The sequence below is a fragment of the Condylostylus longicornis genome, unplaced genomic scaffold, assembly GCF_029603195.1.
Source record: "Condylostylus longicornis isolate FDR11 unplaced genomic scaffold, ASM2960319v2 ptg000033l, whole genome shotgun sequence".
Classification (NCBI taxonomy): Eukaryota; Metazoa; Arthropoda; class Insecta; order Diptera; family Dolichopodidae; genus Condylostylus; species Condylostylus longicornis.
The window spans coordinates 1,295,537-1,309,020 of NW_026578002.1; the positions used below are offsets into that span (position 1 = coordinate 1,295,537).

At 26.6% G+C, this 13,484-nt stretch overlaps 4 protein-coding genes across 5 annotated transcripts; 2 read left to right on the forward strand and 2 right to left on the reverse strand.

The window, feature by feature from the left end:
* Positions 1 to 1,172: 1,172 nt before the first annotated feature.
* Positions 1,173 to 3,342, reverse strand: LOC129608665 (nedd8-activating enzyme E1 regulatory subunit). The gene is made up of 7 exons (XM_055520322.1): positions 3,194 to 3,342; positions 2,967 to 3,131; positions 2,542 to 2,914; positions 2,344 to 2,479; positions 2,146 to 2,276; positions 1,751 to 2,084; positions 1,173 to 1,687 (listed from the first exon to the last, which is right to left on the reverse strand). Exons 1-7 carry the CDS (start codon positions 3,259 to 3,261, stop codon positions 1,326 to 1,328), a joined length of 1,569 nt encoding a protein of 522 aa, XP_055376297.1. The 5' UTR covers positions 3,262 to 3,342; the 3' UTR covers positions 1,173 to 1,325.
* Positions 3,343 to 4,067: 725 nt separating this feature from the next.
* On the forward strand, positions 4,068 to 7,142 carry LOC129608694 (transcription factor 25). Its single transcript, XM_055520362.1, has 11 exons — positions 4,068 to 4,255; positions 4,312 to 4,407; positions 4,482 to 4,652; positions 4,708 to 4,892; positions 4,957 to 5,267; positions 5,327 to 5,731; positions 5,824 to 5,965; positions 6,021 to 6,191; positions 6,245 to 6,397; positions 6,455 to 6,624; positions 6,677 to 7,142. The coding sequence occupies exons 1-11, from the start codon at positions 4,211 to 4,213 to the stop codon at positions 6,829 to 6,831; spliced, it is 2,004 nt and encodes a 667-aa protein (XP_055376337.1). The 5' UTR covers positions 4,068 to 4,210; the 3' UTR covers positions 6,832 to 7,142.
* A 150-nt stretch (positions 7,143 to 7,292) lies between these two features.
* Positions 7,293 to 9,423, reverse strand: LOC129608695 (actin-related protein 3). Its single transcript, XM_055520363.1, has 7 exons — positions 9,267 to 9,423; positions 8,965 to 9,145; positions 8,588 to 8,902; positions 8,242 to 8,533; positions 7,939 to 8,183; positions 7,700 to 7,783; positions 7,293 to 7,639 (listed from the first exon to the last, which is right to left on the reverse strand). Exons 1-7 carry the CDS (start codon positions 9,308 to 9,310, stop codon positions 7,544 to 7,546), a joined length of 1,257 nt encoding a protein of 418 aa, XP_055376338.1. The 5' UTR covers positions 9,311 to 9,423; the 3' UTR covers positions 7,293 to 7,543.
* Positions 9,424 to 10,505: 1,082 nt separating this feature from the next.
* LOC129608667 (syntaxin-7) lies at positions 10,506 to 12,559 on the forward strand. 2 transcript variants are annotated; one of them, XM_055520328.1, is made up of 7 exons: positions 10,506 to 10,646; positions 10,706 to 10,811; positions 10,870 to 10,939; positions 11,188 to 11,332; positions 11,386 to 11,619; positions 11,676 to 11,831; positions 11,906 to 12,559. In XM_055520328.1, exons 2-7 carry the CDS (start codon positions 10,715 to 10,717, stop codon positions 11,999 to 12,001), a joined length of 798 nt encoding a protein of 265 aa, XP_055376303.1. In that variant the 5' UTR covers positions 10,506 to 10,646; positions 10,706 to 10,714; the 3' UTR covers positions 12,002 to 12,559. The 2 variants fall into 2 exon arrangements, with proteins under 2 accessions (XP_055376303.1, XP_055376302.1); XM_055520327.1 differs by having other exon boundaries at positions 10,709 to 10,811; positions 11,906 to 12,412.
* Positions 12,560 to 13,484: the final 925 nt, after the last annotated feature.

Consider the following 13,484-nt stretch of genomic DNA (forward strand, 5'->3'; position numbering starts at 1 on the left):
ACTTAAATTAAGGGGAATAAAATATTTTTATATGGCAAAATAATAAAAAAAAAGAAAACCTTTTTTGTAATCTAATAAAGAAAAAATAAAAAAATAATTAATAAAAATAATGTAAGAACCAGGAAATAGAACTTTGTAATAAACTCAAATCATATGATTTATTATTATAATTTTTTCTAAAATAAAATCAATATTCTTAGTAGTAAAAAGAAATATGACTACTTTAAATAATAAAATCTGTATTCTAAAAATTAGATTCAGGCTTAGGCATTTTATTTCAAATAAAAATCATAAAACATACTAAAAAACACCATTTTGTATTACCAAATCAAGCAAAAAAAAAAAAACTAAAAATTTTATTAAATTTAATTTTAAAATAAAAAATTATCCTAAAACCATTACCTATAGATGCCAATTAGTTATAATACCCGGTTCACCTACTAAAATATAAATTTTAAAAATCCATACATAAATACATATACATATATATATATATATATATGTATATAATAAGTGTTAAAATTGGAAAAAGTCAATGATATTTTATAATAAGATTATGTAATAACAGAGAATGTAATAATAATTGTGTTATTAGATTTTATATGTTTAATTCATATAATAAAAAAATATAAAATGTAAGTCAGTTAAGTATACTCATATGAAAACAAATAAAAAAATTATAATGAAAATTTAATATAAGTAGGAGAAACAAAATAAATAACAAAATATTTAGTACGAAAAATAAAAAATTATTGAAAAATAAAGTCAAAATTTGTATAAAGAATGAACTTAAATATAAAATATAAAAAAATTAAATTTTTTCTATTTTTTTTTACTTATAAAACATTAAACGACACTGTAAAAATAAAAGAAAATTGCATTCACCAATTTCATACCTTTTCTATATTTTTGATTTACCCACAACTGTTGACAGTTTAAAACATTATTATATTTTTTCTATTATATTCATTGTTTTTTAAAATTATTCGTAAAAATTGTTCTAATCTACAAAAAATATTATACACATTTTTATATGCATCGCGATTTCATGGAATTTATTAAGAGAAAAAAATTTTACCTTACTTTAAATATAACTATATTTTTAATTGTTTTTAAAAACTAAATTTTTCATTTTATTTATCTTTATTTATAACATGATAAACAATGCTATTTCCATTTACAATGTTATTCATTATGCATATTTAATTTATAATAGTTACAGATGTAATTTATGTATAAATTTAATGAAAAAATACCATAAATATTGTTTTAACACATTCAAATAAATTTTATTTAAATATATGTATGTAGATTAAAAATATAAATTATAATTTGAAAGTTGCACTTTCTGTGGTTATTCCATTATAAACAAAACAATTATCAATTGGTTTATATTGCTCTGTTATAACTTTTATAATTTCTTGAGCAGCACATCCACCAAGAAATGCGGCAACGCTATGAAGCTCTATACCCCCATAACGACACAATTCGTGAACTAAATCATCACTAAGAGGATTGTGAACACATAATTCTGTTAACATTTTTCCAGCTAAACTTTTAAGACGCGCTATATCAACTTCAACATTACATTCTCCTGCTGTGTATCCATGTTCAGAAGTAAATTTTTCTAAAGCTGTCAGTGCCATATAATGTTCCATTAGGGAGCCAGGTGTTTCCAATTCTTGAACTAAACATTAATATATATCATATTATTTATGAGATAGTTAAAATATAGTAAAAAATTTAATACCGATCGAAGGAAAACGATTTGGTTTTTCGTATTCATCACAAATTTTAGAGCCTCTAATAACCGTTAAACCTATCGTTTCTTTACAAAAAAGTCTTGCTGATTTTTCGGTAACAGTGTCACTAGGCATCCCTAATTCTTTCAATAATTCTTGGCATCTACGATACACGTTGCCTGCATCTATCATTGCCTGATGACGATACAAATTTTGTAAAGCAATATAAGATCCAGAGTCCGCTGTCATATCTGGCAAAATTCCAGGAAGAGGCAACATATCATCGTTATCATCATTTATAAATTCTTTAATGGCTCTTACTATGATCCAAAAAGGTGTACTCTATAACAATATTTTTTAAAATAATTAAATTAATTCACCAAATTTTTTAATTGGTCCTTACCGATTTTGTTAAATTATTGCAGGCATCATCGTTAAATATTTTTAAAAGGGAAGAAGAAACTTGACCATGACCAAAAACAGAATTGATTGCTTTAATTGCTTCCTCATAATTCTCCTCATCTTTTTCCATTGCTAAATATATTTATGCATGGAAAGAATAGTATGTAAATTATTGCAAATTAAGTTTTTGATAAATTACCATTACGAATTTTCTCTCTTAGTTCAGATTTTTCTTTGTAAGTTTTTGGCATTTTTCCATCGTTATTTTTAGACCATTCTTGCAAAAACTTATATAGAACTACCAGCCATGGCATTTTAGGAGATAATGTTGCTGCCTAAAATATTTTTATATTTATATTTTAAAAAGATAATTATATAAATTTTGGTTTTAATGTACATCTAGATGTTGTTTTAAACTCTGAAATGGTTTTTCCAAACGCAAATCATATTGTGGGTTGTCGGGATGTGTTTCAACGATTGTATGTTCTTTGATCTGCAGTCTTATAGAACCAAAAAATCCTACAGATCTGCAATAAAAGAAGGGTATATTTAAATCCCATAGCTTCCGAGACAAGTTTAGCAATGTCTTTTCATTTAATGACGAAGCAACGATAACACTAAAATTTTCGAAAAAATCCGGTCTATTTAAAAGAATGTTATCACAACTTTCATCTATATAATCGCCGTTGACATCTGGATTTAATTCCCTCAACAGTTGCATGCAGCATTTCGCTTTAGGAAGTCCTACGTAAGTTGGTTCAAGAAAAAAACTAAAAATTTCCATTAAAATATAATTTGTAATTGTATTAATTTATATTTTACTTAGTTCCAACATCTTCATCAGTTACAACATTCCCATCAACAATTGTAAATCCTCCAACCCCAGGTAAAATTAGACACTTTAAAATTTCACATCCTAAGGCTGTTGCATTAATCAAACAAACATTGGCATTTTCTAGCAAAGATTGACCATGTTCGCCCCACAAACTTAAATAAAAATTTACTTCATTGCCACTTTTCATTACAGCAAGTTCATTTTTAAGGCTTACCGTATTTGTCTGTCATATTTTTTACTTTTATCAGATAGTTCTGGAGATTTTGACATGGGCGAAGACATAATTTTACAAATAAATTCTTTTAAAACAATTCAATTTTATTATTTTATTACAAAAATGCCGGTAAATAGAGATTCACTTTTCAAAAGATATGTAAATATGTTTACAAAAATATTTTTGACATCGTTACCAAAGTTTTTGAAACTTTTGAATTTTATTCAAACAAGTTTGACGCTCCTTTGCAACTACAGTGAAACTTCTTTATGGGAGTGTATGAAAGCTAAAACATTTTGGTTAAACGAGATATAAGCTATCAAAATTTAAAAAATATTTTGCGAATTTGGAACTTTTGTGGATTTCATAAAAAAAAATTTGAAAACGACTCCTAGTAGCAACTGCAAGTCGATAAAGTGTTTTAATATTATAATAATTAATAAGTAATAATTACATAAATAAGTGCAAAACGGAAAAAATATAAGAGTATATAACGGATGTATTGTGAAGACTCTCAACGGAATAAGAGCAACGGATGAATTGTGAAAATAACAACAGAATTAAGAACTTTAAGGAGAAGTAATTTGTTAAGAATAGTTGTTTAGTTTTTACAACATTTTTTTTTGTAAATTTTTTTGTTATTTTAACTATTAGACGTTTTTCTGCATCCGTATTGTTTTTGTAATTTGCATACTTATTTGATTATGATCCACTATGATTCGTCAATATTATATTACATTTACATAACATTGTTCTTTCTAAGAAAAGGTTGCAATTGGTTCATTGTTTGTATAGAAATGGAATATACAATTAGTTTGATACATATGAATTAATCAAAATGAATGTTGTTTTGGAGAACATCAACATCGAATGTCAGAAATTAGTCGTCATGACATATATTTTTCTGTGATGTGAGAATAATGGGCGAAAAAAATATTTGTGATACAATATTATTATTTGAACATTGAAATAACTAAACCGAATATTAAAACGAGAAAATATTTGTTTTAATCAATAATGTCATCAAGAGTGTTGAAAAAGCTACAAAGTAATAATGATCCGGTATGAACATATTAAAAAGTGTTTTCAACGTGTTATATTCAATTACAAATTTTTAGCTCGCTGAACCAAAAGTTGATGACTTTGAAGAGGAAGAAGATGAAGAAACAATCGATTCTGGAACCTTTAAAAAGCCCTTAAACAGATTTGATCTGGTAAATGCGTATATAAATAAAAAATTGAAAGCATCAAAACATGCATGTATTGATGTATCCTAAAATTTTGACAGTTAAATCAACAAAGTCCTTCAGAAAGTGAAGTAAAGGAAGATGACAACGAGACCGAGCATCATTCAACAGCAGCAAATATTCCAAGTAGTATTTCAAAGAAAAAAAAGAAAAAGCGAAAGAAGAAGAGCACAAAACATTCAGCACATCACATCAGCAGTGAAGATAATGAGGTATGCAAATGAACTAAATGTTTGAATTTATATTGCAGTTTTCTTAATACTTTAGCAACTTAATGAAAAATACTTGAGCGAAATCGATCCTTTCTTGGAAAGAACAACTAGATCTCCTCGCATTACAGGACCAGTTCAAACATGCGAAAATTATAAGTCATTGCTCTCGATTGAATTTAAGAACCTGAATGCACAATATGAAATGAGACGAACTTTTGGAAAACGGGTTGTTAAAATCGAGTAAGGAATATTTAATTGTAAACCCTTGATGGTTGTTAAGTTATTTCACATTTTTTTGTTACAGAAATAAAAGAGGGCGGCCTAAACCGACTTTAAAATCGACCTACCTAGTAACTGCACGTGAGAGTTGGCCTCCTGTTACAAAGGATATTATATCAATGAAACCTTGTGAGCCGCCAGCTTTAACAACAAATGAGGAAAATTTAATTAACCATTCGGCAGCAACTTGGTTCGCTTTCGAACATTCTAAATTTTATCAAAGTGTGCAAAGTATGTTTTTGTCAGCTGTAGAAAGTACCGATTCTGATTTTCTTGTTAGCTTGATAAAAAGATGTCCTTATCATGTCGATTCTCTTATACAGTTGAGTGAATTATGTAAGTTATCATTTTTATACATATATATTTAGTAAAATATATTATAAAAATACGTCCAGGCAAAATTACTGAAAACTTTGCAATGGCAACCGAATTAATCGAAAGAGCTGTGTTAATTTTGGAATCATCTTTGCATCCATCGTTTAGTTTGATATCTGGAAATTGTCGTTTAGACTATAGAAGACAGGAAAATCGAGCTTTCTTCATAGTATTATTCAAGCATGCACAATATTTAGAGGCAAAAGCATGTTGCCGTACAGCTTTCGAAGTTTCAAAATTGATATTAAGTGTAAATTCAGATGATCCACTTGCTATGCTTTTAGTCATTGATTACTATGCAATACGAAGTAAACAGTACGCTTGGTTAGTAAAGTTTTATGATGAATGGGAAACCTTAAGAAATCTTTCACAATTACCAAATATGGCTTATTCATATGCTTTAGCACAATTTTTTTTAAATGGAGGTATAATTTGATTTTTGAAAATAACAAAATAAATTAAAAAATTAGATATGATCGTTAATCAAAATCGATTTATTATATTTAATGAAAATTAGAGTGTGAGGAAGCTGACAAATCCTTGCAATATGCTTTATTAATGTTTCCTGGTGTTCTCAAATTATTATTGGATGAACTTTCAGTTCAAACAGATTCAAGGATTTTGGGTTCAACTTACTTTAATTCTGGAGTATCCGGAAGGTAAATTGATTTCGGTTTTCTAATCTTATTTAATTTTTAAATAAATATTTTAAAGTCAATCGCCGTCATTGCACCAACTGGTGTGTTTGTATGTTTGTCGTGCCAAAGTGATATGGAGAGATTCAAATGTTTTGCCCTGGCTCGAAAAAAATGTCAATACTGTCTTAGACAGAATTGATGCTAAAGACGATGTTATAGCTGATTATTCACAAAAAAGAAGTCAACGGTAAGAATAGTTAGAGATGGAGTTAGGTTTTTTTAACAAACTTTGCTTTCCAGCTACGTTACGCCACCACGTGCTATATTAAGACATGTTTTTCTAGCTGATTACAAAGAAAAAGTGCCACTGGCGCCATTTTTAGTGAAAGAAAAAGAACCGGTAATGATGTATGATCCTTTACCACCTTTGGATTCTGTCAACTTCTACGAAAGGTAACGCTTCAAGCATTTATACTTTCCAAGTTAAAAAACAGAATAAATTTTTTACAGAAAATCTAGTAGTTCGAGTCCTACTTCAAATACCCGACCGGTGTCTATGTTCTTTCAATCTATGTTGCCTACTTTTAACCTGCAAATGCAGGGAAGGCAAAATAATGATATTGCACCTGCAGCAGAAGGCGGCGCTCAAAATGAAAATAGAAATCAACCCAATAATGGAGGTAATACACATTTTTAATAATTTTGTTATTGTAAAATGAAATCAATTTTCAGGTCAAGGGAATGTTGCTGAACTTGGGCAATCTTTAACAAGCATTGTAGAAGCTATGAGAGAATTTCTGTCAAACATTCGTTTTTATGAAGTACAGGGAGGTGATGGAGAAGGAAATGAAAGCTCAGAAGAGGATTCAACTGATTATGATGATTAATTATTGAATTCTTAAATGCACACAAAATATACAATGCGAGAAATTTTTTAAATTTAGAAGAATTTCCAAAAATGCTTTGATTGAAAAAGAAAGTATAAATACTTACAAAGTAAAATTTAAATTTGATCTACACATATAAATAAAAGTTTTAAATTTATTATTAAACTTCAACTCAAAGAAAATAAAGTAAAAACCAATCATACGTTATAAAAATTAAATCTATGATTTCTCTAGTATTTGAATTATTTTACAAAATAAGTATATAGTTGTATAACTCTTATATGCGGAAACTCTTTTTTCACTTGGTTTATTACATGTGTGTGCAAATAAAACACAATATCATAAGTGAGAAAAGAATAGTCTGCATCTATCTGTGAAATCGGTCTGGAGGAAATGATAATCTTTTTAAAGCATAATCTCTATAACATAAACAATTAAAATACAGGTAAAAAAGTTCAATATTTGGACAGTTCGTAAAGTAACAAATTACAAGTTTTATTATCTTTTTGAGAGAACAACTTTTCAATCTTATATTTTTTTAATAAAATGTTTTAATCTAAACTATGTTTATTAGCTCAAATACTTTTTGTAGTAGTATCAATAATTTACCATGTGTAAAATAATAATAATAATAAAAGTTCTTTTTGGGAATGACAAACTTTATGCTCAATCATTTTGAAATGGTTTTCAAACTCTTCTTTACTTGCAAAATTTATGTCATTGTTCCAAAAACAGGATTGTGACGGCAAATTCCAGGACCATATTCCTCATAAGCTGCTTTCGTATGGCAAACCTGATAAAACTCAGGCTAAAAATATAAAATACATATTTTTGTTTCATATATATAATTTATACGTTATGAACTTACTGTTGAAGCAAGCATGCTGCCACCAAACCATACAGCATATCTTTGCATATGGTGCGAAATAACTTGAACATCAATTGGTTTAGGCTAAAAAAAGAAAAATAAAAAAAATAAAATTTTTTTTGCTGTGAGCTATAAATTACTTAAATTGATCTTATTCTGTAAACTACAAAACTTTAAACATATCGCTTTTGGAGTGATAGAGGGGGTATAAAGCATGTAAATAAATTTCGATTTTTTACCTTAATACGCCCTTCACTAAGATTTTCACTAATACGAAGTCTGGTATCTACAGATCTTTTGATATCTCTTTGTAAACGACGCCCAAAATCTTTAAACATAGTGGATCCACCACTAAGCACAATATTGTTGTACAATGGCCTTCTTACATCAATTGGGCAATTTTGAATAACATTATCAACAATTTCTGACAAAGGAATTGTAAAATCTGGATTTGAAAACTCCGGATGAAAGAATATTTCAGGACCTTAAATAACACAATTTAATGTCATAATTATATTACAATTAAAATTGTTAATAAATACCTAAAAATCTTTCATAACCAACATCAACTCCAAATTTTTGTTTCGTGACAGCATTAATCCCCTCGTAATGTCTAATCCACTTATTTGGCTCTGAATCATATTTGGCAAATTCTTTCGCAATATCAGGACAAATGTAGCAATGTTTTTCTTTGATTGCTTTGGCAGTTTCTAAACTTTGTTCTGGAGGAATACCAACTTCTCGTTCTCTAAGTAAACTCTGAATAAATGATGTAATATTCCTTCCAGCGATTGGGATATGTTTGATGCATGAACCAATCACATAACCTTCAGCCTAAAATTTTACATTTTTAAAATATATACATTTAGTTATGTAGTTTTCACTAACCACAGGAATAACATGAGTCACACCGTCACCACTGTCGATTACAATACCAGTGAGCGTTCTTTCCTCTACTGATCTTGAGGTCCAACTTGCAGCTAATGCCAAAACAGCTTGTACCGCTATGTAAAGCCCTGGAACATTAAAAGTTTCAAACATAATTTCAGCTGTATATTCTCGATTCTCCGGGGTATTAAGAGGGGGTTCCGTTAAGAGAAAATGATGATCTTCTGGTTCAGCGCGCAAATATTTGAAAACACATTGTTCCAAAAATCTTTCCATCAAATCCCAATCTTCTACAAGTCCATGCCTAACTGGATACTGAAAGCCAAATTATTTCCAAAAATTTAAAAAATCCGTAAAAAAAAGATAAATATACACACTTTAACTGAATATCCGGTAGCATCAAAAGCTTCGTCACCAATAAAAAAATCTAGATCCTCTACTCCTTTCGTTATTCTGCGTGCATTTTGATCACCAATACGAGCCGACTCTTTAATTGCAATAGCTGAAGGTATTATGAATTGAGGTTCCTTATTGTTTGCAAAACCTAATTTTGTATATCTAAAATGAATAAATTTGGTCAATTTTGAAACTATTTCTTATTAGTTATCTTTAAACATGGGTATGACTCAGAAATGCAGTTAAAATGTTGATATATATTCTTTCTAAAAGTATCTCTTACCCTGTCCCTACATCTATTACACAAGCTGGAAGTCTTCCCGTCATGATATATTTATAAAATTTTAAGTATAAATTAAAAAAATTATTATTTTTCTTAAAGTAAGAAACCACACCTAAACTATATTCAATTTTTTGTAGAAAGATAAGTCACCCAGGTAGGTAAAGTGAAATGTCAAAATAACTTAAGCTCAATTTCATTTCATTTGCTTTTTTTTATCTTTCTTTGCAGAAGTGCCAAATAATATTTCCAGCACAAAGTGCTAAAACTAAATAAAAGTGTGGTCGTTTTGCTTTGATTGGTGTATTTAAATATGTGAAAAAACGTAATGTCATATCTTAAAAATTTCTTTAAAATGTAATAATCATCGAAAACATTTTCCATTCCTATCTTTAAACTGAAATATTTTTAATAAAACTTCAATTGAATAAAGTAATTGTAACTGAACTCAAAATAGGCGTTTCGCTATATATGTAGTGGAACGCATTCCAAAAATAAAAACAAAAATTCATTTTTGTTGAAAACTAAAAAAAAAAATTAGCATGTAGTTAAGCTATAGAAATATTTTTACAAATGACTTTCATTTTGACAATTTGGTTTTCTATGTTACAAAAAATGTAGAAAAATATATTAAAAGAAAAAACAAAAATAACAAAAATTTAATTTTGAATTGTGTCTATTGAGCCATATTGAGTTTGTTTCAGTTTTAATTTATAAAGCTAAATGTGAATAATAAAAATAGGTAATCAAAAATTTGTAAGAGCTAGGGTTCTGTCTGTCAGATATGTAATTTTTAGTTTTGTAATTGTTTGATTAGTTATTTGTGATTCAATGGAAATTTATCGTAATCATACGCTTGTATAATTATATTAAATCAACTGACTTACAACTTAATATTCATTTGTATTTATCAAATATTTCATTTATTTTAGATTTTTACTCTGTAGTTGCTTTAATTTGTTCTTAAAAAAATTTTTTATTTTTACTTAACTCGTCAATAAAATGCAAAATACTGCCTACTTTTCTCACAATTCATAAAAATTAAAAATATTAAATTTCATTTTGCCGCAGAATATAATAATATTTTTTGTTCTGCCAATCTAGGGTTCGATGTCTATTATCTATTAATTCTTCGACTTTTGTTTTTGACATTTCTTTTGATATTTAAAATGACATATATTTGATAACAGCATTCATATACGTCAAAAGCAAATGATTCATTACAATCACTTTTGACTTTGATGTTTTTTCAACAAAAGAATAGAAAGTAAATTGTAGAAATATTTGAACTCTAAAATTATTTTTAAATTGTTTCTGTCCATATATTAGAAATTTAAAACTCCAAATTCGTCATTTAAGAACTTTAAAAATTATTAAATATTTGTAAGTTTGATTTGAAATTAAATTTTAAATAGAATACGTAATTTATATTAATTTTTAAGCAGAAAACAATGGAGTCTAATGTTGAAAATCCTGGGCTAAGTGAAGCCGAATTTCAGAGAATTTGCCAAACAATTGCTACAAGCATACAAAAGGTCCTACAAAATGGTAAAATTTGATTGAGAAAATAATTAGTTTTCATATTAAAAGTTTTTTGGCATTTCAGTAAATCAAATGAATAGAATGGTAAATCAAATTAATACACCTCAAGATTCGCCCGATTTAAAAAAACAATTGTAAGTTCAATTGAGATTTTAACTATATACATGCTTGCTTCCAATACATTTAAAGATTATTTTTAAATATGATAAGGGTAATTAATTATTATTACTTGCGGGTAATATTATACCTTTTAATTATCTGATAACGCTTGCTTAAATAAAATTGTTTACTAATTGTTATAATTGTGAACTTTAATTTTAACACATTTTTAGAAAAAAGTAATATGATGAATTTAATTCTTTTATTTGTTTTGTTTGCAAAGGCATCAACTTATGACATATACACATCAATTAGTTGAAGATACTAATGGTCTAGTAAAAGAGTTGGATAAAAGTAAAGACCGTTCTTTGAAAATCCAAAGAGATCGCATGGTCGATGAATTTACATCAGCGCTTACATCATTTCAGGTAAAGCAAACGCTAAATAAAAATAAAAAATGTATAAATTTTATTATGAACAGCAATTGCAAAGAAAAACTGTGGAAATTGAAAAAAATGTTGTGCGGCAAGCTCGAGCTAATCAATACAATATTTCGAAGCCCCCAGGAGCCAACCAAAGTCGTAGTCTTGGATCATTTTTCGAAGATAATTTCACGAACCGTAATAATAAAACTAATACTCAAATCCAGATACAACAAGAAGAAATTGATTTAGAAGCTTTAGAAGAACAAGAACGGGCTATAAGGGAATTAGAAGTAAGAACTATCTTAATTTTATGTGTTTTTATGAATTGCATCAATATAAATTGTAGGCAAATATTGCTGGGGTTAATGAAATATATAAGAAATTAGGTGCAATGGTCTATGAACAAGGTTTGGTAGTAGATTCAATTGAATCCAATGTTGAACAGACTAGTGTTTTTGTTGCTACAGGATCTGAAAATTTACGTAAAGCCAGTCAATACAAGGTATATATTAAAAGAAAAGTTTATTTATATGAATGTTATCTAATGAAATGATAATTATTTGTTTTGATTTGTAGAATAAACTTCGCAAACGCAAAGTTATAATAGGTTCTGTTTTGTTTGCAGTATTGATAATAATTATGACGATAATTATTGTACAAATCAAAAATTAGTTTCAAGAAAAGTTATGTACTTCAAGCTTGATTAACATTTATTTACTAAAAGTCATCATTTATTATTTTTTATATAATTGTTATATTTTTATCTATGCACGTAAAATTTTATAATATTTATTATAAACAAAAATGTTTTGTGGAAAATATACGTTAAAAGTATATTAAAACATACAATAAAATCACGAAAATAAATTAGGAAATCGAATTAAATATAAAATACTGAAAATGTGGTTTTGTTTATAATTTTATTGTATGTTTAATTGCTAGTAGTAGGAAGTACACAAATAAAAATCTATAAATGTGTACTTTTTACTACATATTATATTATATAATTGGAAATATTTAATATTATTTATATTATTTACTTCAATAATTACATAATAATTTTTTCAAAAATTTTTTAGCAACTCATTCAACAAAAAAAAATCTTTCTGCTTTTATAGAAAATAAATTCTTGTAATAAGCAATAAAAATACAAAAAAAAAACTTGTTTATTCATTAATGAGCAATTCCAATTCATAAATCCAAATTAATGATATAAAAATTATTTTTTTTTATTTGTTATACTTATAAGTATAATTATGTAAACTTTTGAAAATGCAAAAACTTGATTTTTCCAGATTTTAATACATAATTATGTAGATACATGGAAAAATTTATGGAAAAATTTGAATTTACAAAAGAAATAAAATATTATTTAATCTTCATTTAACTCATATTATATGATTTATAAATCATACATTTTAATCATAATCATTTTTTACGCAAAGAAAGAAAAGTTATTTTCGATATAAAATAAGAAAATCGTTATAGACCTATTAGCATTTGCGTTTTTTAATGATTTCAAATACAAATATAAAAAAAAAAAAACACTAGTTAAAATATGTAGTTTTAAGCAAAGTTAACTCAAAACTAATTTAAAAATATTTTTTTCCGATATTGATATCAAGACCTAAAAAAATATTTATGTAAAGAAATGTTAAAAAAATAAGATTTATTTTTAAGATTTATGTTTAAGATGGTGAAATTCAAAGCAGGTTTTTATTGTATGTATTATAAACTAATGTATTGATTATATATAATAATAATATAATAATTAAATAAAACTACATATATATATAAAAAAATAATATATATTTATTAATATATATGTATAATATATTAAAACTCTATGTTTCGGAAATATGAATATGACCTGTAATATTCTGTATCATTTGTAAATAATTTTAACTGAAACAAAAAAAAAAAATAGATCTTAATAATAATCTCTGATCAAAAAGGATTTTATTCACACTGTATTTACAATATTAAATATAATTTTACTATATTATCGCATTTTTTGTTTTGATTATTATAAAACAAGCTCTTTTTTTTTAATCATAAAACGATCTGTCTCATTATTGTAGGGACAAATTCCTTAAAAGTGAAATATCATAAACTAAGTATGTATATCCATTAAATATCTAATTTATTTCAGTTA

Coding starts and splice junctions, on each gene's coding strand:
- LOC129608665 (XM_055520322.1), bottom strand. CDS start 3,261: ATGTCTTCGCCCATGTCAAAATCTCCAGAACTATCTGATAAAAGTAAA. Junction 2,915..2,966: donor GATGAAGATGTTGGAACTAA/GTAAAATATAAA, acceptor GGAAATTTTTAG/TTTTTTTCTTGAACCAACTT. Junction 2,480..2,541: donor GTTTAAAACAACATCTAGAT/GTACATTAAAAC, acceptor AAAATATTTTAG/GCAGCAACATTATCTCCTAA.
- LOC129608694 (XM_055520362.1), top strand. CDS start 4,211: ATGTCATCAAGAGTGTTGAAAAAGCTACAAAGTAATAATGATCCG. Junction 4,653..4,707: donor TCAGCAGTGAAGATAATGAG/GTATGCAAATGA, acceptor TTAATACTTTAG/CAACTTAATGAAAAATACTT. Junction 5,732..5,823: donor ACAATTTTTTTTAAATGGAG/GTATAATTTGAT, acceptor AATGAAAATTAG/AGTGTGAGGAAGCTGACAAA.
- LOC129608695 (XM_055520363.1), bottom strand. CDS start 9,310: ATGACGGGAAGACTTCCAGCTTGTGTAATAGATGTAGGGACAGG. Junction 8,534..8,587: donor TGACTCATGTTATTCCTGTG/GTTAGTGAAAAC, acceptor GTAAAATTTTAG/GCTGAAGGTTATGTGATTGG. Junction 7,784..7,938: donor TTAGTGAAGGGCGTATTAAG/GTAAAAAATCGA, acceptor TTCTTTTTTTAG/CCTAAACCAATTGATGTTCA.
- LOC129608667 (XM_055520328.1), top strand. CDS start 10,715: ATGGAGTCTAATGTTGAAAATCCTGGGCTAAGTGAAGCCGAATTTCAG. Junction 10,940..11,187: donor CCCGATTTAAAAAAACAATT/GTAAGTTCAATT, acceptor TTGTTTGCAAAG/GCATCAACTTATGACATATA. Junction 11,620..11,675: donor GGGCTATAAGGGAATTAGAA/GTAAGAACTATC, acceptor TATAAATTGTAG/GCAAATATTGCTGGGGTTAA.